This window comes from Crinia signifera, chromosome 6 (assembly GCF_055691185.1).
Source record: "Crinia signifera chromosome 6, ASM5569118v1, whole genome shotgun sequence".
Classification (NCBI taxonomy): domain Eukaryota; kingdom Metazoa; phylum Chordata; class Amphibia; order Anura; family Myobatrachidae; genus Crinia; species Crinia signifera.
In genome coordinates, this window is record NC_139222.1 from 150,014,248 (window position 1) to 150,038,885 (window position 24,638).

At 43.0% G+C, this 24,638-nt stretch overlaps 1 protein-coding gene across 2 annotated transcripts in view; it reads right to left on the reverse strand.

Moving 5' to 3' along the window:
• LOC146008394 (rho GTPase-activating protein 39-like) overlaps nt 1-24,638 on the reverse strand; it is a 110,278-nt gene that overhangs the window by 62,447 nt on the left and 23,193 nt on the right. For both annotated transcript variants that reach the window (XM_083147618.1, XM_083147619.1), the window contains one exon: nt 2,916-3,347. In XM_083147618.1, coding sequence (XP_083003744.1) covers nt 2,916-3,347 — 432 coding nt within the window. The remainder of the gene's footprint in view (nt 1-2,915; nt 3,348-24,638) is intronic.

A 24,638-nucleotide genomic window follows, 5' to 3' on the forward strand; every position in this document is an offset into this window, starting at 1 on the left:
CGCCGGCGTCATGAAATTGGCGTGACCAGGCCGCCGGCGTCATGAAAGGGAGCAGGCCCCTCCGAAGCCACTATGCTGCCGGGGAAGTGCCGGGCATCGCTGTCTACGGCGACACTGGGCTTCCCCGTGAGGCTGTTTTGGCGGGGCGCTGCAAGAGGGGCAGGGCGCATTTTGCACTTCAAAAATCGGGCAGGACGCAGCGCCCCGCTAAAACAGCCTAGCGGGAACACTACATTATGTGGATGGGAGAATGCATCCTATAGATTGTAAGCTCACAAACAGGGCTTTCCTACCGTTTTGACTGTCTGTAACTACCCAGTTTGTTTGTAAAGTGCAACAGAATATGCTGCGCTATATAAGAAACTGTATATAAATAAATCAGTAAATAAGAATTAAATTGTAAAAGCACAAAAGCACTTACTGCAATAAATATATACAAAACTGTTAATAAAACAATTTAATTTAAAGATTTAAAATTGTATAACATCGGCTGACATCACGTAACATCGCATCGCATACCATTGTATGGCTAATGGTATGCGATGCGATGGGCGCCGTGCTAGGAAACAAGTACCAAACTGAACCGATGCGTTTTCAATTGTTTAAATTCTAATAAAATTATATTATATTTCTTTTCCAGTCATTGAATTTGCCCCTTAAAATACTTTACATAACATTACAAATGTGCCTACAGTACATTCCCCTAACGACATAACGCTGTCAACAGTATTACTACCTCCCTGCAAATCGCAGTGATGTGCGTGGAATGCCTCCAGAACTGCTTGATACAACGGTACCAATATTTTTGCTTCTTTTTCCTTTCACTTAATAAAAGGTATGCAGAAAAATAAACTATAGGTCACCTGCCATATTAAAAAAAGGTAATATACACAGCAGGAGACTGCAGAATACTGAATATCTCCTATGTCTGTAAACACAGGGGTGATAAAATACAATGAGCTGGTTTTTGACTCTTAACTGCTACATAAACAACATTTCAAACAAATATTTTTAGGCATTATAATGAACATATGAAAATAGGCATTATTTGTATGGTGGAGAAACAGTGGTGGTTGAGGGCAATGGATCAGGCAGTGTGTGTGGAGAACACGCTGCCCGATCCTTCAAGAAATAGATCTGCAGATTAATTTATCTGCAGATATATTTAAGTGTGTGTACCCAGTCATAGAGTAAACTCAACAGGAAAGCAAAGCAATCTTTTTCCAACAAAAAGGACACCTGGGTACTTGTGCGTTATCCGGGCTGCCGATTTTTTCATCGCGCCCGAAATCGGGGGCATCGCGTCGGTCGTGGCCGTTATAAGGAGCCGCGACGCGATGCCCACGATTTCCCATAGACAGTAATGTTAAAAGACGCGATGGACCCGATTTCCTACACGATTTCCCATGGACAGTAATGTTAAAAGACGCGATGGACCCGATTTCCCATAGACAGCAATGTTAAAATAAAATTACAATGTGAAATTGGCCAATATGTTTTTAAAATAAATGTTTCATGGCCCCCCACCACTGTTAACGCCACCCCGCTATTGACGCCAACCCGAAGCGTGGCGAGCGCAGCGAGCCCGCGAGGGGCGGCGGTACGCGTCCTCCGACCTTTTCATGCCCTACTATCCACTAGGGCGTGGAGTGAGAATAGAATAGTGTGGCGAGCGCAGCGAGCCACCGAGCCCGAAGCGTGGCGAGCGCAGCGAGCCCCGCGAGGGGACGCGGACACCTGTGAAGCCCGCAAGGACACGCGGATACCTGTGAAGGTGTCCGCGTCCCCTCGCCACGCTTCGGGCTCGGTGGCTCGCTGCGCTCGCCACACTATTCTATTCTCACTCCACGCCCTAGTGGATAGTAGGGCATGAAAAGGTCGGAGGACGCGTACCGCCGCCCCTCGCGGGCTCGCTGCGCTCGCCACGCTTCGGGTTGGCGTCAATAGCGGGGTGGCGTTAACGGTGGTGGGGGGCATGAAACATTTTTTTTAAAAACATATTGCCCAATTTCACATTGTAATTTTATTTTAACATTGCTGTCTATGGGAAATCGGGTCCATCGCGTCTTTTAACATTACTGTCTATGGGAAATCGTGGGCATCGCGTCGCGGCCCCTTATAACGGTCACGACCGACGCGATGCCCCCGATATCGTGTCTTTTAACATTACTGTCTATGGGAAATCGGGGGCATCGCGTCGCGGCCCCTTATAACGGCCACGACCGACGCGATGCCCCCGATTTGGAGCTAAATCGTGGGCATCGCGTCGGTCGGGTGTCCTTAAGTTAACCAAACTTAAGGACAAAATCGGCAGCCCGGATAACTCACAAGTACCGACACCTGTTTGGCATGATTGGTTAATCATACTGTACACCAGAATAATAATTCTGCTAAATCCCTGACTTTGTGCAAATGTGCCTGAAGTATTGATGCTATTTTGAAATCAAAGGGTGGTCACACCAAATATTGATTTGATTTGTCTTCTGTTCATTCACTTTGCATTCTGTTATTTGCAAAAAAATAAATTATTAACACTTCTATTTTTGACAAGTGACTATATACACATAATAATACACAGGTTCTCAAACTTGGTCCTCAGGAACCCACCCAGTGCATGTTTTGCGGGTCTCCTCACAGAATCAAAAGTGAACCACCTGTGGATCTTTTCAAATGTGTCAATGAGTAATGAGTGCACCTGCTAGGTGAATGTGAATGGTGTGGGGTCCTGAGGATTAAGTTGGAGAACCACTGAACTAATAGATCAACTGATTATTTGCACAATAATGCACCTGGTTTATTTAGAGTACACTCCTGTTAGACTTTATTAGCAATGAAAGTCTTACATTAAAAGCATACTTTGAAAATATGAATTAACATATGGCACCAAAATGGTGACGGCACCCTTCATGGCTCACCTTCCAGAGTCTTTCCTGCTATCCATACTGTCTCCCCTTCTTTTAGAGCCATCCTTTCCATACTCTGAATCTTGCAGCATCAGGATCTCAATAGGAGAGTTTGCCCCCTCACTGCTTGTGCTGCCCCTTTGAAAGATCCGCTCTTGACTGGCACGTGAGGTGAGGCTGGGCTGGGAGGCACGTTTCACAGCTTGTAATTTGGCCAGAGGTACAATGTCGCATTGCTGTGGGCGGTGCCATACAGTCTGGCGACTCAGGGCATTGTAGTAGTAGAAGCGGCCACTTTGTTGATCATACAGCTCCCACCACTGGTTCTCATCAGACTGGCGCACATTGACATCTGGCGGAGGATCCCAGCCACATTCCCCAGTCGCCAAGTTTACGTACATCCGCTCATGAGAGCGTGGCTCGATAATCTCCACCCAGTCTGAGCTGCAAGAAGAAGAAAAGAAAAATGTACAAAATAATTAAGGTATCCTTTTTAGGTCATGGGCCTGGACACTGCTTGTCATTCATTTGAATACTAATAAAATGTAATTTACAAAAGATTGTTACAACACAAACTATTTCACCACCAGTTCTATAACCATAGCTTTCCTACTGAAGGTCTTAAAAGAAGCATTTTATGAAGAGAGACCTAGGGAAGGTAGTGATCAATACTACCGAACAGGGCAGGTTTCAAAGATTTCCATGCTTAAGTACCATTCACTTGTACTCAATAGTTATATGCTTAAAAACAGGACTTTCAGGGGGCTTAAGGGTTGCAGCGATGAAACAATCTTCCATGCTATAAATACCTTTTGCAGCAGTTAAGTTAAGAAAAAAAAAAAAGCAAAAGCTCCTTTGTGGAGATTCAATTAAAATATATATTCAGTCAATTAGCTTCATCAAAAGTGCTAAAAACAATATGGTGTCTAGCTCAGTAATTTAGACATTTCAGGTGATGGGGCTGTAAGTTAGAGGTATCTGTCGGAGGTCAGCGCCTGATGAGGAGCAAGTTAAGGCTGGGACATGCTAAGACATAGACAATGCAAATAACATTTTACTACATGTTGCTCCAAAACAAAGTTATCCAGTATCATATTAAACGTGAAGCAACAAGAACTGCCAGTGATGTGTGTGGGGTCATCTCTCGGACGTGATGTACTGACGACTTCTACATGCTATTTTGCATAAGCAAAAGCACACATGCTTGTGTGGCCAAATTGTCTGCTAATGCCAACAGCTACACTAAAAATGCATGGGGGCAGCATTCATATACAGGTTGAGTATCCCGTATCCAAAATGCTCGGGACCAGGAGAATTTTGGATAACGGATTATTCCGTATTTCGGAATATTTTAATATTTCAATGATGTATTTTGAAGTATCTTGCATTTATGCTGTATAAACACATAATATACACACAAATATATTTTATTACCACATAAAATACACACAAATATATTTTATTTGTTCAAAAAACAAGGTTTCAAAATGTGGAACAAAATGTGTACTATCTCAGATTTGAATTTGAATGCCAAGCAATCATTGTCTTGCACATATATAGTGCCAGTTACATATCATGTCCCCAGTAGTGATGTTACAGATGTCCCCAGTGAGTTTTTAGCAACAAAAAATTTTTTTTTCACTTTCTGGAATGTATGGTTTTCGGAATAATTCGGATAACGGATATTCGGATACGGGATACTCGACCTGTAGTAGTAATATTAATGATAAATATGTTTCATAAGATCACTAATGTTTTATTTAGAATCTAAAAGCGAGACACATAAAAAGCCATACTTACATAAGGTTTTTAATCTAAAATGTAAGTGAATTAATACTAAAATAACTTACAAATGTGTGTTTCAGCAGCTTATAGGAAGTAAAAGAGTGTAAGCTTGCAAGCAGGGCCCTCATACCTTTGACTGTAAATAACCAGTTTGTTGTATCACTGTCTCCTACTGTAAAGCGCAGCGGAATATGCTGCGCTAGATAAGAAACGTATTTATTTATTACGTAAATGGAATGTAAGATAAGGGTTTGATCACTATTACGTAGCCCATACATATATGAGATATTGCAGACAATCATTCGATTTCGACCACATCAGTTCGATAAATCAAATGATTGTATGCACATTTTAAGGACCATGCGACGTGATGCGCAGGCCCGCCATCGAAAGTCACATCTATATATAGTATGTGCTGCACATAATGGGTGAAATGTAATAGGATGAGAGATTCAGAAAGTGAGAGATTTGGTAAGAAATCTCCAGTTTTTTTTAAAGTGGCAATCATTGACACAGCAAAACCAGTGTGATTTTGCGGTGTCAATGATTGCCACTTTAAAAAAACTGGAGATTTCTTACCAAATCTCTCACTTTCTGAATCTCTCATCCTATTACATTTCACCCAATATCTATCAAATTGCAGGAGTGATCACGTGGTTTTTAACCACATGCGATTGCTTGAATGCAATCTGCCGGTGGGGGGTGGAGGGAGCTCTTTTGGCAGCATTGGGTTGAGGGAGAGGGGGTCGGAAGGGACTGCTAGTGTCCTCCGTCTGGGTAGTTTAGCTCTGTGAAGGAGAGCTAACGGGCGGCAGGAGGTCAACAGCGGTGGCGGAATTTGAAAAAAAAAAAAAAGTACTGTATGGTAGATCTATTTAATTTTTGTACCAAATTGTTTTATATTCCCATTAACGTCATCTGAAGATAGAAAGTGTGTGAGTGTGTGTGGGAATACGGTCGTTAGGTCGGCCCAAGAAAGGTCGACAGGGACTGAAGGTCGACCGACGGGAAGGTCGACAATGCAGAAGGTCGACGCCGGTTTTTTATTTTTTCCCCACTTTGGTTCCAGAACAGGCGCTATTTCATGCCCTACCATTAACTAGGGCAGTGATGGCTAACCTTGACACTCCAGCTGTTGTTAAACTACACATTCCAGCATGCCCTGCATCAGTTTTAACATGGCCAAATAGCAAACCTATAGCAGAGCATGCTGGGATGTGTAGTCCAAAAACCGCTGGAGTGTCAAGGTTAGCCATCACTGCACTAGGGCATGGAGGAAGAATAAAATAGCGCCCAAAGCGAGGGGCCGCCGTACACTTAGTGTCTAGAACTAGACGTCTCCAAAAATGTTTTAAAAACCTGCGTCGACCTACCGCCGGTGGACCTAAAGACACTGTCGACCTTCAGTCCCTGTCGACTTATTGATCCATAGTGTGTGTGTGTGTGTGTGTGTGTAGGGGGCGAGGGGCAGTGTTTCAGGTAAAGGACTAATACGTGCGTTATATAACTTGTCAAAGATGGATATAGCCTCCAAATCACAATTTGGCTGAAGATGGCTCTTTTTGTTGTCATCTATGGAATATATCCAACCTCACTGACAATGAGTAATCAATAACAGCAACGGAGCTGGCAAACAGCAGTAGACAATTAACACTTGTATCTATCTCTCGCCAACCAGCTTCAGTCCTGCAATTTGTTAAATCCGTAGCTTTAGTCAAAAGGAAAATGGTCAATTGTTAGTAACTTTTCCGGCATTAGGCATTAACAATTCACCTCTCAGTACTGTTTTAATGGCTTAGGAGTAATGTTTCTAGTGATTAAGTCCTTAAAATACACAGATCAATCAGGTCACAATCTATCATGGAAAAACACACAGTCTTCCGACACTAACTCACTAGCTTTGAAAACATGAGTAACGCATAGCGGGGTGCTGCTGACTGTTCTATAACAACATACATCATCACAAGGATACTTTGCAAAGCAAGCAACAGGGACTCAGTATTACCTAGGAGACTGTAAAGGCCCCCATACATTAGGCCGACTTGTCCTTAGGACAAGTCGGACCCAATTCTCCTGTGAGCCGCCCGGCAGCTCCCCGGGAGGCTCACATACAATTTGGCACTTGATGAGCCAGTTTTTACATGTGATAAATCGCTTGCGATTTATCACATGTAAAACAAATGGGGAGCTGCAGGGCGGTGAGGAGCAGTGGGGCGGGCAGCGGCAGTAGTAGGGGCGGGCGGCGGCTCTCAAACGAGTTCCCGCCGGGTGCGGCGAGTGATGCTGACCTGGCCAGGCATGCTGTGATCACAAATAGCAGCGCTGCCGCTACGGGACGCACAGTGGCGGCTATTAGATTTTTTAAATACCTGTCAAATGACAGGCCGTTCTGTGATTGGCTGTCTGCCCGCCGTGCTCCCCCGGTGTCTGCATGCATATGCCTGTCAGGTGGGCAGGCATATGCATAGCATACAGGGAGGTCGGATGATCTTATGTGCTGACAGTCCGACCTCTCAGATCCGGTCCGATGCGCACGGGACCGCGCATCGGATCGGATCATATATCACACACCTGCGATTTTGGGGCGATTTCATCCGGTTATCGGCCCAAAGTGCCGAAATCGGATGAAATCGTCCCAAAATCGCATAGTGTATGGGGGCCTTAAGCCAAAAACTGCTTTCTTTCATTATAGACTAATGCAACACATATCAATTTAATTTAGTGAAGTTGTTAAAATGCTTTCAATGTAGTGTGCAATAAATGTCCACAAACTGTGTAAAATAAATGACAAATAAATATTTCATGTCCGGAAACAGTGTTTTACATTAAAATATTTTTTGCAGATAGGGAGGTCTAAGGAAAATAGAAACCATGCACAAAATTCCAGGTTCCATAATACTGGGCCCGATTAATGAAGTGTAGCAGATTTTCCCATATCTGGTCCAACCAAATACACAGTTGTGAAAGCAACTGCACCCACCTCTGAATCAGGCTCATTGTTATGACGGATACATTATTTGGTACTTTTTTCCTAGCACGGCGTCCAGATTTTCTACGTATGGCACCGTAAGGAAATCTCATTGTATGCGATGTGTTTTTTGTTTTTTTTTTGTTATATGTCTACCGCACCCCCCCCCCCCCCCCAATATCCACGCTACCCCGAAGCGTGGAGAGCCCCGCGAGGGGCGGCGGAACGCGTCCTCCAACTTTTTCATTACCCTACTATCCACGTCGGCGTGGAGTTGATCTTATATACTGTAGTGTGGCGAGTGCAGCGAGCCACCAAGCCCGAAGCGTGGCGAGCGCAGTGTTCCCCGCGAGGGGACACAGATTACTTTACATGGATTCCTCGTGCGCTCACCACGCTTTGGGCTTGGTGGCTCGCTGCACTCACCACACTATATAAAATCAACTCCACGCCGACATGGATAGTGGGGTAATGAAGAAGTCGGAGGGCATGTTCCGCCGCCGCTCGCCACGCTTGGGGGTGGCGTGGATAGTGAAGGGGAGGCATCCTATCTTTTACATGTATTCACTGACTTACGATGCGCTAGAAAATTTCATTGCGAGCGATGTGATTTTTTTTATCGCATCCTATCTTTTTAATGGGCTAAGTCAATGAATACATTAATAAGATAGGCATGCAATGTGATGCAATGCAATTTCCTTACCCTGAATAGCCCTCTACGCAAATAGAGTAGTGGGCGCCGTGCTAGGAAACAAGTACCCATTATTTTCATGTGTTACATTATAAGAGCTCATTCAAATGTCACACAAGAAAACCTTCCACCCTACACTCCTAATGATTTGATTTTAGAATATAAAATATTGACAGCCATATTCTAACGACTGAAATACAAAAAATGTCCATAATAAATCTGAACATCTGTTCTGGATGTTCTCAGCAACAGACATTTACAATCAGACAGATGCTACATGTCATTCTCTCTGCTACACCCTGATTTCCCAGCACACCTGTGCCACCTGCCAGGGACAGTAACCTAGGTAGTATGCACCTAGAGCTTATTTTGCTACTACATAGACAAACTGCAGTGTTTACTATATGATTAATTATTAACAAAGAGTTCACTCAGGGTCTACAAACAAATGCCATCTGAACAGCAGCCTTTAGTTTTTATGTCTTTATCAACAGCACTGACAAGTAACAGTAATATGCCTGCCTGCAATACACATTACTGTAATCCATTGTTGAAATTATCTGAAGCGTTTTTCCTGTCAACTAGTGCTTTTTGCAGCTTCTGTGCATCTACAACAAGGTGTAAAGTCAAGATTCTTGCTGCACCTCTCATGAGCACACGTAGTTGTGTTGTGTGGCTGTTTTGACACCCCAGGGGCATAAATCGATCCTAGTCTAGGAAGTTTAAACACAAGTGGAACAACAAGACGCATTGCATTACCTTTGCCTAGATTTCAAAGTGGCTCAGCTAAGTACCAAATGTTTAAATCTGCAAAAGCACTGTAGGTCAAGTACTGTATACCAAAAACCAACTAAGACAACATTTTCCCAGTTTAAGGGGGGTATTGTAGGGTCACAACTGTCGGGCTGGGCCGACAGCCGTGAACCTGTCCCGTTCTTGGTCTGCTCGACTGAGATTTTTCAGGTGGGAGTCAATGTCCTGCCTGCCAAGCGCCGAGAAGGGGGCATGGGTGCGAGAAGCGGCCGGGAATGGGCGAGCTGCGGCCGGGGATTGAATTCCCGGCTGCTCTTGGCAGAACATGCCTGACTGCTTGTTAAGTCGGGCACGTTCTGCCGAGATCCCTGATCGATGCTGGCAAGGAAGACAGCATTGAAAAGGGCTCCGCCTCAATTCCCCCCGTCGGGAATGGCGCCGGGAGATTGAATATCCCCCTTAAAAATGCAGTAATTCTCTTTTCTATTTTAAAACCTGCTTATCGATCATTTAGGTGCTTTTGACACAAAAAAGGGATAAAGTTTATAACAAATGTGTGTAAAATGCATATAGGAGAAAGCCATACAGCACAGAATAGTAGATAAACAGAACAACAACAAAAAAATGACCATCTTGGATTCTGGTCAAAATTGAAGTAAAAGTGTGAACAGCGGTTTTTACAATCTGAAGTAATCTCCCACAGTATGAAAAGAATATTAGCCACAGACACAGATCAGATACATAATTTAAAAGACAATTACAAACCTATTAATTTAACAAACTATAAGTTCATTTTCATATATTTTAAAAACACCTATATGGATTTATGAAGATAGAATACGTATACATTTTTTGCTTAAATTTAACTATTTCCCACTTCAACTCCTATAATAACAAAACAAACATTTATTGCTTGGAAATATTGTCTAATGGCTCTCCCTTCTATGTATTACAAGAGCTGTCCTTTGCCATAATTATCGCATATGTTAGAGCATATGCGATAATTATGTCAGCGATGGGCGGCGGAGGGGCGCTGCGGATTTTAGAACATCCCACCCATTATCCCTTCATCGTCCCTTACTTACTCCAGTGATCACTTGCAGTGATCACTTGCAGCGGTGCCTTGAGTTGGTCTATCCAGGATCAAATTGAATTCTGTATGATCAAAAGCTAAACGAACGCTAATGGCTGCCACTCATGAAACATGTGGATCTATGAAACTATGGGGACGATTCTGGTTGGTTTGCAAAAGCAAACTCCTTCTTTAAAGGACAAAACCTTGTGGCACTGCAGGTGGGGCAGATGTAACGTGTGCAGAGAGAGTAAGATTTGGGTGAGGGGTGTTCAAACTGAAATCTAAATTGCAGTTTAAGAATAAAGCAGCCAGAACTCTCACTGCGCCGCAGAATTGGAATAACACTCTCTAAGGTAGTACACACTGAACATACACTGCTTGGCACTGCCCGCTGCTGCCAGTCTGAGGGGCTCAGATCACAGGTAACAGGTTGGGTAATACCCCTTTTACATTGCCACAAAAACGCGGGTTTTTGCCTCATGGACCTGGGACTGTGTCAGTGTAAAGACAGGTAGTGGGGCAGTGTAAATGGACCCATTCACTGCAATGAAAAGCCAGCTCTGGGAGATGCTCTCATCTCACAGCGCCGGCCCAGGATCCGTTTCCAGTGATGTCACCCCCGGCATTATGCCAGGTTTGTAAAACTAGAGGATTAAGAAATTACCAGGTTCGATATGAGGCACAGGTGGGAATAGCCCCTGTTGGTCAGGATTGCTTTTGCCGGGCAGGTGAACAGTCGGGATTGGCATTGTGAACGCTGGGATCCCGACTGACAGGAGAGTCATCCAGCACCCGAAATTAGAAATATTTTTTTTTGGAGACGCTATTGAAATAAGAAAATGTAAATATAAGTACATACGCTCTGTTATGACACTGGTGATTGGTTACTGCATATAGACACTGTACACCTTGGAAGTGAGTGGGTATTATGGAGAAGTAAATAAAACGAGTAATCGTGGGAAAGTCACAATGTGACTCATGTCACAGGGATGTCTCTCTTAGTGAACTGAAAGTGTGCTCATATGAATAGGTTGTGCTCACAAAATGGCTGTCTCTCCGCTGATTGACAGGTAAGTATTAAGGAAAGAAAGCCAAAGGGCAAAAGTTTAAATGCTTGCAGTAGCATAACGCAATTAAGTCTTTTTATTAGGCTGTATTAATAACACTAGAAAGGACTGTTGAAGTAGTTTAATTTCATGTTTTTTCAAGGTATCAAACATTTTATCCCATGCTCTTAACAACATATCGTTTTGTAATTGCGCGTGCAAATTATTATTAACCTAATGGGTCTGGTATATTATTTCACAAAATACTTTATGGGGATTGTTTTTCGATAAAGATGCATGAAGTTTGCCAAAGAAAATGTAGAAATTGTGCACAATATACAGAACATCATCTGGATCTTGCTTTAATTTGTGAATAATAAAAACACTGGAACACATAATTCTGGCTTTATTAAAATCTTTGTGAAGAATGCCATATGTAAAAATATTATTATACATTGGTTTTAGATGTGGGATTAGATGTTCATTTAGTATTGTCAAGTATTTAACTGCCATCTGGCAGAATAGTTTAAAGGAGTTTTTACTTTTAGCCCTTCTATTTTTGTATGGGTGGATTTAACCCTCCAGTATCTCTGCAAAGATGCATATCCCAAACGTAACATTCCAGCTTTTTGTTATCTGAACACATCAAAACTCGAGTGAAAAACTGCATCTTCCCCCCATGTGGTTTTGGGCCAGATGTATCAAGCTTAAAAAAAAATGATGAAGTAGAGAACCAGCCAATCAGTTCCTACCTGTCATTTTTCAAATCCAGCCTGTAACATGGCAGTTAGAAGCTGGCTGTCTATCACTCTCCATTGTATCACTTTTTGAAGCTTTATACATCTGGCCCTTTGTGCGTTCAAACGGGTATATATATTTATATGGTGGGATACACAGTGTGTCCAGGACAATAGGTCATTGTGAATTTAGTATAAAATTTTAACTTTTTTATTTTAACCCCTTCCCGACATTTGACGTACATTTACGTCATGGTCGGGAAGCACTTCCCGACACATGGCGTAAATGTACGTCATGGATTTAAACTGTCACCGCGTCTATAGACGCGGTGACAGTTTCAACATGTCTGCTGTCCCTGACAGCAGACATGTCCGTGCATGCCCCGGGGGGGCTGCGATGCCGCCCCCCCGTCGGCGATCGCTGTGATTGGCTGTTCAGTGTGAACAGCCAATTACAGCGTTTTCCTGTGTCACCGGCGAATAACGTTCGCCGGTGACACGGGATCGGAGGTGATTGGTGCTGTAAAGTACAGCACCAATCACCGCGGGGTGTAAGGGTGACACTGGTGTCACCCCACCTCACCCCGCCCGCCCCCAAAGGCCGTGATTGGTTCGTCGGACCGACGGACCAATCACAGCCATGGAGGGGGGTTTAAACTAACGGTGACTGCACTGCAGACGCCATTCCGGTCTGGAATAGCGTGCAGTGCGGTCACCGTGCCACCTGCCGCCATATACTGACCAGAACCTTGCTCCATACTTACCTGATCACTGCTTCATCGCTGCTTGATCACTGCTTGATCTGTGCCTAGTAGTGTGCTGGATGCTTCCTGGATCCTGTTGCTACTTGTGCCTTCCTGTGCTGTGAAATTGTGCTGCTGCAGTGTAATAGCTAGATAGAGAGAGATAGAGAGATAGAGAGAGATAGAGAGAGATAGAGAGAGATAGAGAGAGATAGAGAGAGAGATAGTGTCAGAGAGTGCTATATTTTGTGCTGCTGCAGTGTGATATAGTTATAGATAGAGAGAGAGAGATAGAGAGAGATAGAGAGAGAGAGATAGATAGAGAGGCCTAGTGACAGAGTGCTATATTTTGTGCTGCTGCAGTGTGATAGTTATAGAGAGATAGAGAGAGATAGAGAGAGAGAGATAGAGAGAGATAGTGACAGATTGTGCTATATATTTTTTATATAACTGACTGCTGCCCCCTCCTTTTGTGCTGATCAGTATAAATTAACTGATCAGCAACTTTTTGGGGGCGCAGGTTTTTTTTTATATATAGATATACCTGTCAGTGCTGCTGCTGTAGTGTCATAGAGTGATAGATAGTGATAGATAGTGATAGATAGTGATAGATAGTGAGAGATAGAGAGAGATAGAGAGAGATAGAGAGAGATAGTGACAGAGAGTGATAGAGAGTGTATATTTTGTGTCTGCTACCCCCCCTTTTTGGGGGTGCAGGTTTTTTAGTGTCCTAGAGTGATAGATAGTGAGAGATAGTGAGAGATAGTGACAGAGAGTGATAGAGAGTGACAGAGAGTGCTAAATTTTGTGTCTGCTGCCCCCGCCTTTTGTGCTGATCACTATATCTGAGGTGATCAGCAACTTTTTTGGGGGTGCAGAGGTTTTTTTTTTTTTTTATATATACCTGTCAGTTGCACCAAAGGTTGTGCACCTGCTGCACCTCACTGGTAATCAGTGTCGCATCACTGATCACCTTTTTTTTTTTTTGTGAGTGCTGTGGGGTCTTTTTTTAATTTTTTTTTTACACACACTGTGATTTTGTGGGTGTCCTGTGGCCACTGTGCGCTGATCAGTGACGTACATCACTGATCAGCTTTTTCGGCACAGGGTTGATCTATTTTTTTTTTTTTTTTGATCAAATTCCTGTTGCCTTTGAGCGCTGTTCAGTGACAGACGTTACTGACCAACATCTGTGCTCAATTTTTGGCGCAGGACCTTTTTTTTTTTTTTAACCCCTTCAATTTTTTATTTTTAACCCCTTCATTTTTTTTTTTTTTTTATTGGTATAAAGTATTTTTTTTTTTTCTGCACTACATACACACTACATATCCCCCGGGTTGAAATAAAGTTTGTACCCCCCCCTACACTATACACGTGTTGAAACATTTCACTACCAGTAACACAAAAATAAAAATGGCATCCCAAATGTCCTCCCAAATGTCCTCCCAAATGTCATCACAGTCATCCAGAAGAATGTATTCAGCGGAGGAGGCATATGCCCTGCTTGCTTCTGACTCTGACACAGCCAGTGATGCAAGCGGGGAATTTGAAGGATTCGCCTTAAGCTCCTCTTCCTCCTCTGATGATGAGGGACCCCCTCAAAGACGCCCCCGTAGAGCAGCTGAGACCCCCCCCCCAACAATTGATATCGTATGGACCCCACCACCAGACAATTTTGAGCCCCAGGTTCCTGAGTTTTTGGCCATGCCAGGAATCCAATTTGATTCCACAGGTCTCAGAGAAATTGACTTTTTCAAATTATTTTTCTCTGATGATTTTGTAAATTTAATGGTGGACCAAACTAATTTATATGCCCAGCAGTTTATTGCTCAAAACCCCACGTCATCATTTGCTAGGTGGACCCCTGTAGATGCAGTAGAGATGATGACGTTTTGGGGTCTGGTGTTTCATATGGGCATAGTAAAAAAGCCAGAAATTAGGCAATATTGGAGTACAGATGTTCTGTACAGTACTCCATTTTACCGTATGGCCATGACCCGGACTCGATTTGAGACAATTCTTAAATTTATACATTACACCGATAATGCACAGTGCCCACCCAGAGATGATCCCACCTTTGACCGGCTATTCAAAGTCAGGCCGGTCATTGATCATTTCAGTGCCAAATTTGAAGAGGTGTACATCCCTGAAAAATTTATTTGTATCGACGAGTCCCTTATACATTTTAAAGGAAGGGTTAAATTCCGCCAGTACCTTCCCAGTAAGAGGGCAAGGTATGGCATAAAAATGTATAAACTGTGTGAAAGCACCTCAGGGTACACCCACAGGTTTAGGGTTTATGAAGGGAAGGATTCTAGAATTGAACCGCCAGAATGCCCCCCCTCCCTCGTAGGTGTTAGTGGAAAAATTGTCTGGGATTTAGTGCACCCCTTCCTGGATAAAGGTTATCACCTCTATGTGGATAACTTTTACACTAGCATCCCCCTGTTTAAGGCCCTTGGTTCAAGAGGTACAGCAGCTTGCGGTACTGTGCGCAAGAACCAAAGAGGCCTCCCAAAAACGCACATTGCCCAAGTAATGAGAAGGGGTGAAAGCAGGGGAATATGCAACGAAAATATGTTGTTGGTCAAATATAAGGACAAGAGGGATGTCCTTATACTGACAACAATTCACGGAGACAGTACCACCTCCGTCCCTGTACGAGGTACCAGTACCCACACCTCAAAACCTAATTGTATCCTGGATTACAATAGGTACATGGGCGGAGTGGATCTTTCAGATCAGGTACTGAAGCCGTACAGTGCCCTGCGGAAAACAAAAATCTGGTACAAGAAGGTGGCCGTGTATATCATCCAGATGGCACTGTATAACGCTTACGTGCTATTCCGTTCTACCGGCCAGAGGGGGACATTTATGCACTTTCAAGAGGAAGTCATAAAGGGCCTAATATTTGGGAATCAGCAGGCAGAGGGCCCCAGTACTTCTAGTACTGGCCCCCGTATTGTACCAGGGCAGCATTTTCCTGATGAAATCCCCTCCACTGGAAAAAAGGGCAGGACACAAAAAAGGTGCAAAGTTTGCTATAAAAAGGGAATAAGAAAGCAAACTATTTTCCAGTGTGACACTTGCCCCGACAAACCCGGCCTATGTATAAAGGAGTGTTTTAAAATATACCACACATCTATGGAATATTAGGTTCATAATTTCACCGTGCTTCGGGGGTCTTGCTAATGCCACATAGCACCCACCATTCATTCCACCAGAATCTGAGCCGCAAAATCCAAAAATCACTCCTTCCCTTCTGAGTCCTGCCATGCACCCAACTGGTATTTTTTGGTCACATGTGAGGCATTGCCGTACTCTGGAGAAATGGGGGCACAGATTTTGGGGTGCTTTGTCTCCTTCATTCCTTGTGAAAATGAAAAATTTTGAGCCAGAACTGCATTTTTGTGTAAAAAAATGTAATTTTTCATGTTCACTGCCCAGTTGTATCAAAATTGGTGAAACCCCTGGGGGTTTGAAATGTACACTATACCCCTAGATGAATTCCCTGAGGGGTGTAGTTTGCAAAATGGGGTCACTTGTGGGGGGGTTCCACTGTATTGGTGCTTTGGGGGTCTTGCTAATGCGACATAGCACCCACCATCATTCCACCAGAATTTGTGCTGCAAAATCCAAATATCACTCCTTCCCTTCTGAGTCCTGCCACTTTTTGGTCACACATGAGGCATTGCCGTACTCGGGAGAAATTGGGGCACAGATTTTGGGGTGCTTTGTCTCCTTCATTCCTTCTGAAAATGAAAAATTTTGAGCCAGAACTGCATTTTTGTGTAAAAAAATGTAATTTTTCATTTTCACTGCCCACTTGTATCAAAATTGGTGAAACCCCTGGGGGTTTGAAATGTACACTATACCCCTAGATGAATTCCCTGAGGGGTGTAGTTTGCAAAATGGGGTGACTTGTGGGGGGGTTCCACTGTATTGGTGCAACATAGCACCCACCATTCATTCCACCAGAATCTGTGCTGCAAAATCCAAAAATCACTCCTTCCCTTCTGAGTCCTGCCATGCACCCAACTGGTATTTTTTGGTCACATGTGAGGCATTGCCGTACTCGGGAGAAATTGGGGCACAGATTTTGGGGTGCTTTTTCTCCTTCATACCTTCTGAAAATGAAAAATTTTGAGCCAGAACTGCATTTTTGTGTAAAAAATGTAATTTTTCTTTTTCACTGCCCACTTGTATCAAAATTGGTGAAACCCCTGGGGGTTTTAAATGTACACTATACCCCTAGATGAATTCCCTGAGGGGTGTAGTTTGCAAAATGGGGTCACTTGTGGGGGGGTTCCACTGTATTGGTGCTTGGGGGGTCTTGCTAATGCGACATAGCACCCACCAAAATTCCACCAGAATCTGAGCTGCAAAATCCAAAAATCACTCCTTCCCTTTTGAGTCCTGCCATGCACCCAACTGGTATTTTTTGGTCACATGTGAGGCATTGCCGTACTCGGGAGAAATTGGGGCACAGATTTTGGGGTGCTTTTTCTCCTTCATACCTTCTGAAAATGAAAAATTTTGAGCCAGAACTGCATTTTGTGTAAAAAATGTAATTTTTCATGTTCACTGCCCACTTGTATCAAAATTGGTGAAACCCCTGGGGGTTTGAAATGTACACTATACCCCTAGATGAATTCCCTGAGGGGTGTAGTTTGCAAAATGGGGTCACTTGTGGGGGGGTTCCACTGTATTGGTGCTTGGGGGGTCTTGCTAATGCAACATAGCACCCACCAAAATTCCACCAGAATCTGAGCTGCAAAATCCAAAAATCACTCCTTCCCTTCTGAGTCCTGCCATGCACCCAACTGGTATTTTTTGGTCACATGTGAGGCATTGCCGTACTCGGGAGAAATTGGGGCACAGATTTTGGGGTGCTTTGTCTCCTTCATACCTTCTGAAAATGAAAAATTTTGAGCCTGAACTGCATTTTTGTGTAAAAAAATGTAATTTTTCATTTTCACTGCCCACTTGTATCAAAATTGGTGAAACCCCTGGGGGTTTGAAATGTACACTATACCCCTAGATGAATTCCCTGAGGGGTGTACTTTGCAAAATGGGGTGACTTGTGGGGGGGTTCCACTGTATTGGTGCTTGGGGGGTCTTGCTAATGCGACATAGCACCCACCAAAATTCCACCAGAATCTGAGCCGCAAAATCCAAAAATCACTCCTTCCGTTCTGAGTCCTGCCATGCACCCAACTGGTATTTTTTGGTCACATGTGAGGCATTTCCGTACTCGGGAGAAATTGGGGCACATATTTTGGGGTGCTTTTTCTCCTTCATACCTTCTGAAAATGAAAAATTTTGAGCCAGAACTGCATTTTTGTGTAAAAAAATGTAATTTTTCATTTTCACTGCCCACTTGTATCAAAATTGGTGAAACCCCTGGGGGTTTGAAATGTACACTATACCCCTAGATGAATTCCCTGAGGGGTGTACTTTGCAAAATGGGGTGACTTGTGGGGGGGTTCCACTGTATTGGTGCAACATAGCACCCACCATTCATTCCACCAGAATCTGTGCTGCAAAATCCAAAAATCACTCCTTCCCTTCTGAGTCCTGCCATGCACCCAACTGGTATTTTTTGGTCACATGTGAGGCATTGCCGTACTCGGGAGAAATTGGGGCACAGATTTTGGGGTGCTTTTTCTCCTTCATACCTTCTGAAAATGAAAAATTTTGAGCCAGAACTGCATTTTTGTGTAAAAAAATGTAATTTTTCATTTTCACTGCCCACTTGTATCAAAATTGGTGAAACCCCTGGGGGTTTGAAATGTACACTATACCCCTAGATGAATTCCCTGAGGGGTGTAGTTTTCAAAATGGGGTGACTTGTGGGGGGGTTCCACTGTATTGGTGCTTGGGGGGTCTTGCTAATGCGACATAGCACCCACCAAAATTCCACCAGAATCTGAGCTGCAAAATCCAAAAATCACTCCTTCCGTTCTGAGTCCTGCCATGCACCCAACTGGTATTTTTTGGTCACATGTGAGGCATTGCCGTACTCGGGAGAAATTGGGGCACAGATTTTGGGGTGCTTTTTCTCCTTCATACCTTCTGAAAATGAAAAATTTCGAGCCAGAACTGCATTTTTGTGTAAAAAATGTAATTTTTCATTTTCACTGCCCACTTGTATCAAAATTGGTGAAACCCCTGGGGGTTTGAAATGTACACTATACCCCTAGATGAATTCCCTGAGGGGTGTAGTTTTCAAAATGGGGTGACTTGTGGGGGGGTTCCACTGTATTGGTGCTTGGGGGGTCTTGCTAATGCGACATAGCACCCACCAAAATTCCACCAGAATCTGAGCCGCAAAATCCAAAAATCACTCCTTCCGTTCTGAGTCCTGCCATGCACCCAACTGGTATTTTTTGGTCACATGTGAGGCATTTCCGTACTCGGGAGAAATTGGGGCACATATTTTGGGGTGCTTTTTCTCCTTCATACCTTCTGAAAATGAAAAATTTTGAGCCAGAACTGCATTTTTGTGTAAAAAAATGTAATTTTTCATTTTCACTGCCCACTTGTATCAAAATTGGTGAAACCCCTGGGGGTTTGAAATGTACACTATACCCCTAGATGAATTCCCTGAGGGGTGTACTTTGCAAAATGGGGTGACTTGTGGGGGGGTTCCACTGTATTGGTGCAACATAGCACCCACCATTCATTCCACCAGAATCTGTGCTGCAAAATCCAAAAATCACTCCTTCCCTTCTGAGTCCTGCCATGCACCCAACTGGTATTTTTTGGTCACATGTGAGGCATTGCCGTACTCGGGAGAAATTGGGGCACAGATTTTGGGGTGCTTTTTCTCCTTCATACCTTCTGAAAATGAAAAATTTTGAGCCAGAACTGCATTTTTGTGTAAAAAAATGTAATTTTTCATTTTCACTGCCCACTTGTATCAAAATTGGTGAAACCCCTGGGGGTTTGAAATGTACACTATACCCCTAGATGAATTCCCTGAGGGGTGTAGTTTGCAAAATGGGGTGACTTGTGGGGGGGTTCCACTGTATTGGTGCTTGGGGGGTCTTGCTAATGCGACATAGCACCCACCAAAATTCCACCAGAATCTGAGCTGCAAAATCCAAAAATCACTCCTTCCCTTCTGAGTCCTGCCATGCACCCAACTGGTATTTTTTGGTCACATGTGAGGCATTGCTGTACTCGGGAGAAATTGGGGCACAGATTTTGGGGTGCTTTGTCTCCTTCATACCTTCTGAAAATGACAAATTTGGAGCCAGAACTGCATTTTTGTGTAAAAAAAATAATTTTTCATTTTCACTGCCCAGTTGTACCACAATTGGTGAAACCCCTGGGGGTTTGAAATGTACACTATACCCCTAGATGAATTCCCTGAGGGGTGTAGTTTGCAAAATGGGGTCACTTGTGGGGGGGTTCCTAACTTTTAGCATCTTATGGTGCCTTGAAACCTACATGGTGCCTAAAAAATAATCTCATAAAAAGGAGGCTCCAAAATCAAGTAGGTGCTCCTTCTATTATGAAGCCTGTGGTTTGGTCACCGTGCACACTAGGGCCACATATAGGATATTTATGAAAACAAAAGAATTGGGGGAATCAATTTTTAGTCACATTTCTCTAGTAAAATGTACTGTGTTCCTTAGAAAAATGTATTAAAATTGCAAATCTGCAAAAAAAAAGAAATTTTTAAATTTCACCTACACTTTGTTTTAATTCCTGTGAAACACCTAAAGGGTTAACAAACTTCCAAAATGCTGTTTTGAATACTGTGAGGGGTGCAGTTTTTGAAATGGCATCATTTATGGGGGTGTCTCACATACAAGTCCCTCAAAGTCACATCAGAACTGAACTGGTCCCTAAAAAAATCAGTGTTTGAAATTTTCTTGAAAATTTGAGAATTTGCTATTCATATTGTAAGCCTCCTAGTGTCCCAAAAAATTAAAAGGAAGTTGAAATAATGATGTCAACATAAAGTAGACATATGGTCTATGTTAGTTATTCACTATTTTGAGTGGTAAGATTATTTGTCTCACAAGCAGAAAATTTAACATTTTGCAAATCGCTAAATTTTCCATTTTTTCACGATATTTTGGTATTTTTCACAAAAAAACACAGACTGTATCGACCCAAATTTACCACTAATTTGAAGTACAATGTGTCACGAAAAAACAATCTCAAAATCACTGGGATAAGTAAAAGCAAAAAAAAGTTATCCCCACTTAAGTGAGACATGTCAGATTTGAAAAAAAGGGCTCTGTCAGGAACGCAAAAACTGGCTCTGTCAGGAAGGGGTTAATGAAATTAAAAATGAAATGAGCATGCTATGCACATTTGTTTGCGTGGGCACTGGTATAGAAGAGAGCCGCCTGTGAATCTCTTCAGGTGGTCTATTTATGAATTCCAGGCAAAAGGAACGTAATGGCAAATATGAGACCGGATGACGATAAAGCTCTGGCTTTAGAAGAAACTCAGGGTTAGATTTATTAAGGTTGGTGAAGTGATAAAGTGCCTGTTTTTATCACAGGATAATCAGCTCCTACCTGTCATTTTTCAAACCAAGCCTGTAACTCCTGTAAAGGAGCTGATTGGCAGATGATAAAAACCAGACACTTTATCACTTCACCGAGCTTAAAAAAATCTGCCCCTCAGTGTTTTACTAAGAATGGTATTAGAAAGGATTCGGCTCTCCACAGGTGTAAGGGGACAACCTTGTGTTCGGAAGATATTATACATAGTGTTCATTCTAGCACCCGCCATCTTTGAAAACAAATGCAGCTCCTCTTCCCTGCCTGGGGTGTCACTGTCTGCTGTAGTGCTTCTAGCACAGTAAGGTCTGTATATCAGCACTGATATGCAAACCAGACCTGTGCTAGAAACACCACAGCAGACAGCGACACCCCAGGCAGGGAAGAGGAACTGCATGGGTTTTCAAAGATAGGGGGTGCTAGAATGAACACTAATACAAAGCGTACTGGAGTTTTTTAAGTTATAGGGTTGATCTTTATTTGTTGGAGGCAAACTGCAGTATTATGTACATGTCAAATAACCTTTGAGTAAATGTATTGTTAATGCAGTACACTTTGTCATTTCAATAAACATTCAGGTGCAGTTCTAAAGCTGGGCACACACTTGTGCGATTTCTGCCCTCTGAGACACGCAAACCCACCTTCAGATATATTGTATGCACTACATTTGCATATAATATATCGCATGCGATTCCAGCCAAGCCTTCCCGGCTGAGATGCAATCCGATAGATTGCATCTGCCGGAGGTGCAACGTGCTCGGGACCACGCAACACCTTAGATCTGCTGCCAATCACATGTGATTTGGATGCATTTAATGCGATTAAATTGCCGTAATCACATGAAAACAGACCAAATTCATCGCCTAGTGTAGTGTTCATTCTAGCACTTGCCATCTTTGAAACCCCATGCAGTTCCTCTTCCCTGCCTGGGGTGTCGCTGTCTGCTGTAGTGCTTCTAGCTGTGGGGTAGATTTATTAAGCTTGGTGAAGTGATAAAGTGTCTGGTTTTTATCACTGGCCAATCAGCTCTACCTGTCATTTTTCAAACCAAGCCTGCAACTTCACAGTTAGGAGCTGATTGGCCGGTGATAAAAACCAGACACTTTATCACTTCAATGAGCTTAATAAATCTGCCCCACAGTGTGGTCTGTATATCACCACTGATATGCAAACCAGACCTGCGCTAGAAACACCACAGCAGACAGCGACATCCCAGGCAGGGACCAGAACTGCATGGGTTTTCAAAGATGGCGGGTGCTAGAATGAACACTACTAGTGTAAGGGCACCATAAGATTGCAAAGGAACAAGTCTAGATACAAAAAACACACCTGGTTTTGTATTTAATACATATTTGTAAACTTTCTGGGTGCCAGGAGGGCGCAGCCATGTTAGTTACAAGGAGTACACAACAAAATAGAGGCTTTGTGATGAATGTTGCAATTGGTGTTCTTTCCGAAGTTTGTGTACATCTTGCACTTTTCTGGAAGAGTAGGCAATTTTGAATATCAATGACATTTTAAATCCAACGGAAGAAACTGCAGAATAACTTTGAAAAGTGACACTGTGTGAATTTACACCTAAAGGTGCCCACACACGGTGCGATGGCACCGTGTGATGCAATGCATGCTTCCGCGGGCATCGCACAGTACAAAAAGTATGTGCTGCACATACTTTTTGTACTGCCTCTGATCACATTGCACGCAAATCTTATGCAAAAAGCATGTGATGCGATCCAGCCCATAACGGGTGCGGGACCTTTACATGCGGTTCTTTAACTTGTGATGGATCACATGTGACCCCTGTTCCCCTCCGTATTGTTACAGTGAGCTTTATCTGAAACCTTTATCTGAAAATCAATGAAAATATCTAATGTATTGAAGCACATCGGTGAATTGGTGTATCTTAAAATTGATGGACACAAATCACAGAATTTGTGATTGCTGGTGTACTGTATGAGCCCTTAAAGATTGTATTTAAGGCTTAAAGCTGCCCATACATGGTCCGTTTAACGGATCCGTTTGGGACTTAAACAGTACACATCGGATCGGATCGCATCCCTAGTGCATGCACTGCGATCCGATACGATGTGTACCTAGTACAAAAAGTATGTGCAGCACATACTTTTTGTACCGTACTATGTGATGCGCGGGAGCGCGCATCGCATAGTACAGAACGGATGCCGGCAAACGGCTCCGTGTATGGGCAGCTTAATGGTTACCAAAGATAAGTGAAAAACTGCTCCAAATTCCCCAAACCTCACAACAGATGGGTTGGGGGAACAGTAAACATATTCCATCAAAACGATCATGATAAATTTACACGATTCTCAGATGGATCATCACTGGCCACCAATTTACAGATCCGGTTACAGAATTGCTTGTTAAAGCTTGAGCGACGGCGATCTGAAACACGTCAGGAATAAATATCAGCGTGCATCAGCAAACGGATACTACATCATGGTCTCCTTTTGTAATATTAACCCTTTGAGTGCCAACATCACTGTGGGAGAAGTTCGAAATATCCACTAGAAATGCCAGCGGCGCTCACATTTGTTATATAAAATCAAATCTAAAATGTTGTATCAAAAAAATATTATTTTTCCTATATAAAAAAGGTAAACATGACAGGCCATTATGTTGAGTAAAAATGTTTGCTTGGGCAATGTTCACAACTATTTTGCCAAATTCACTTGGCATTCAAAGGGTTACTACCCTTACTCCATTGACATTTGCTCATCCTATTTGTATAATTTTACAGCAAATGGATCAACAGGCTAGTACAGCACGGACATGCTATCTTGGATTGTCTGCAGTAAAAATTATGGCAATGACAAAATTAGAACACAGTCTGCATATGTAGTTAAAACTGGATGAGCCTAGATGACTTCAGAAACCAGTTACACATTTCTGCTATTTACTAAAGTTATATTAAAATCTGTTTACAGACTTGTAAGGCACAAGCAGTTGCGTTTTATTTCTATCCTGGCAGAGTGGTCAACCGCCTGCAGAGAAATACTCCAGTCATGTCACAGCCAAAAATCTGTCTTGAAACAAGGACTCGGCTGGAGTCCTAGTGTGCAGGCAGCCGCCGGCCGCTGTCTAAGAAAGACCAGATGCCAAGAAACAAACTTTCCATCATATTCCCAGCAAAATCCAGATCTATTGGCAGGGTCAATTCCCTCATGTAACAGGGATGTATTTAACAGATTAAAGGTTCATCCCCATGTGGCTGGACAGAAAAACTACTGCTTCTATAGGATTTATCAGTTGAGTTGCGTAATTATTCTTAAATCAATCTGTACATTTCTTGAAGGCTCTTCCTGTTTTCATTAACGTAACCACTTCCTGGCCATCGGCACATTGCAGACTCTCATGAACGCATCAGGAAACGGGGACCTTTGTACTAATAGCT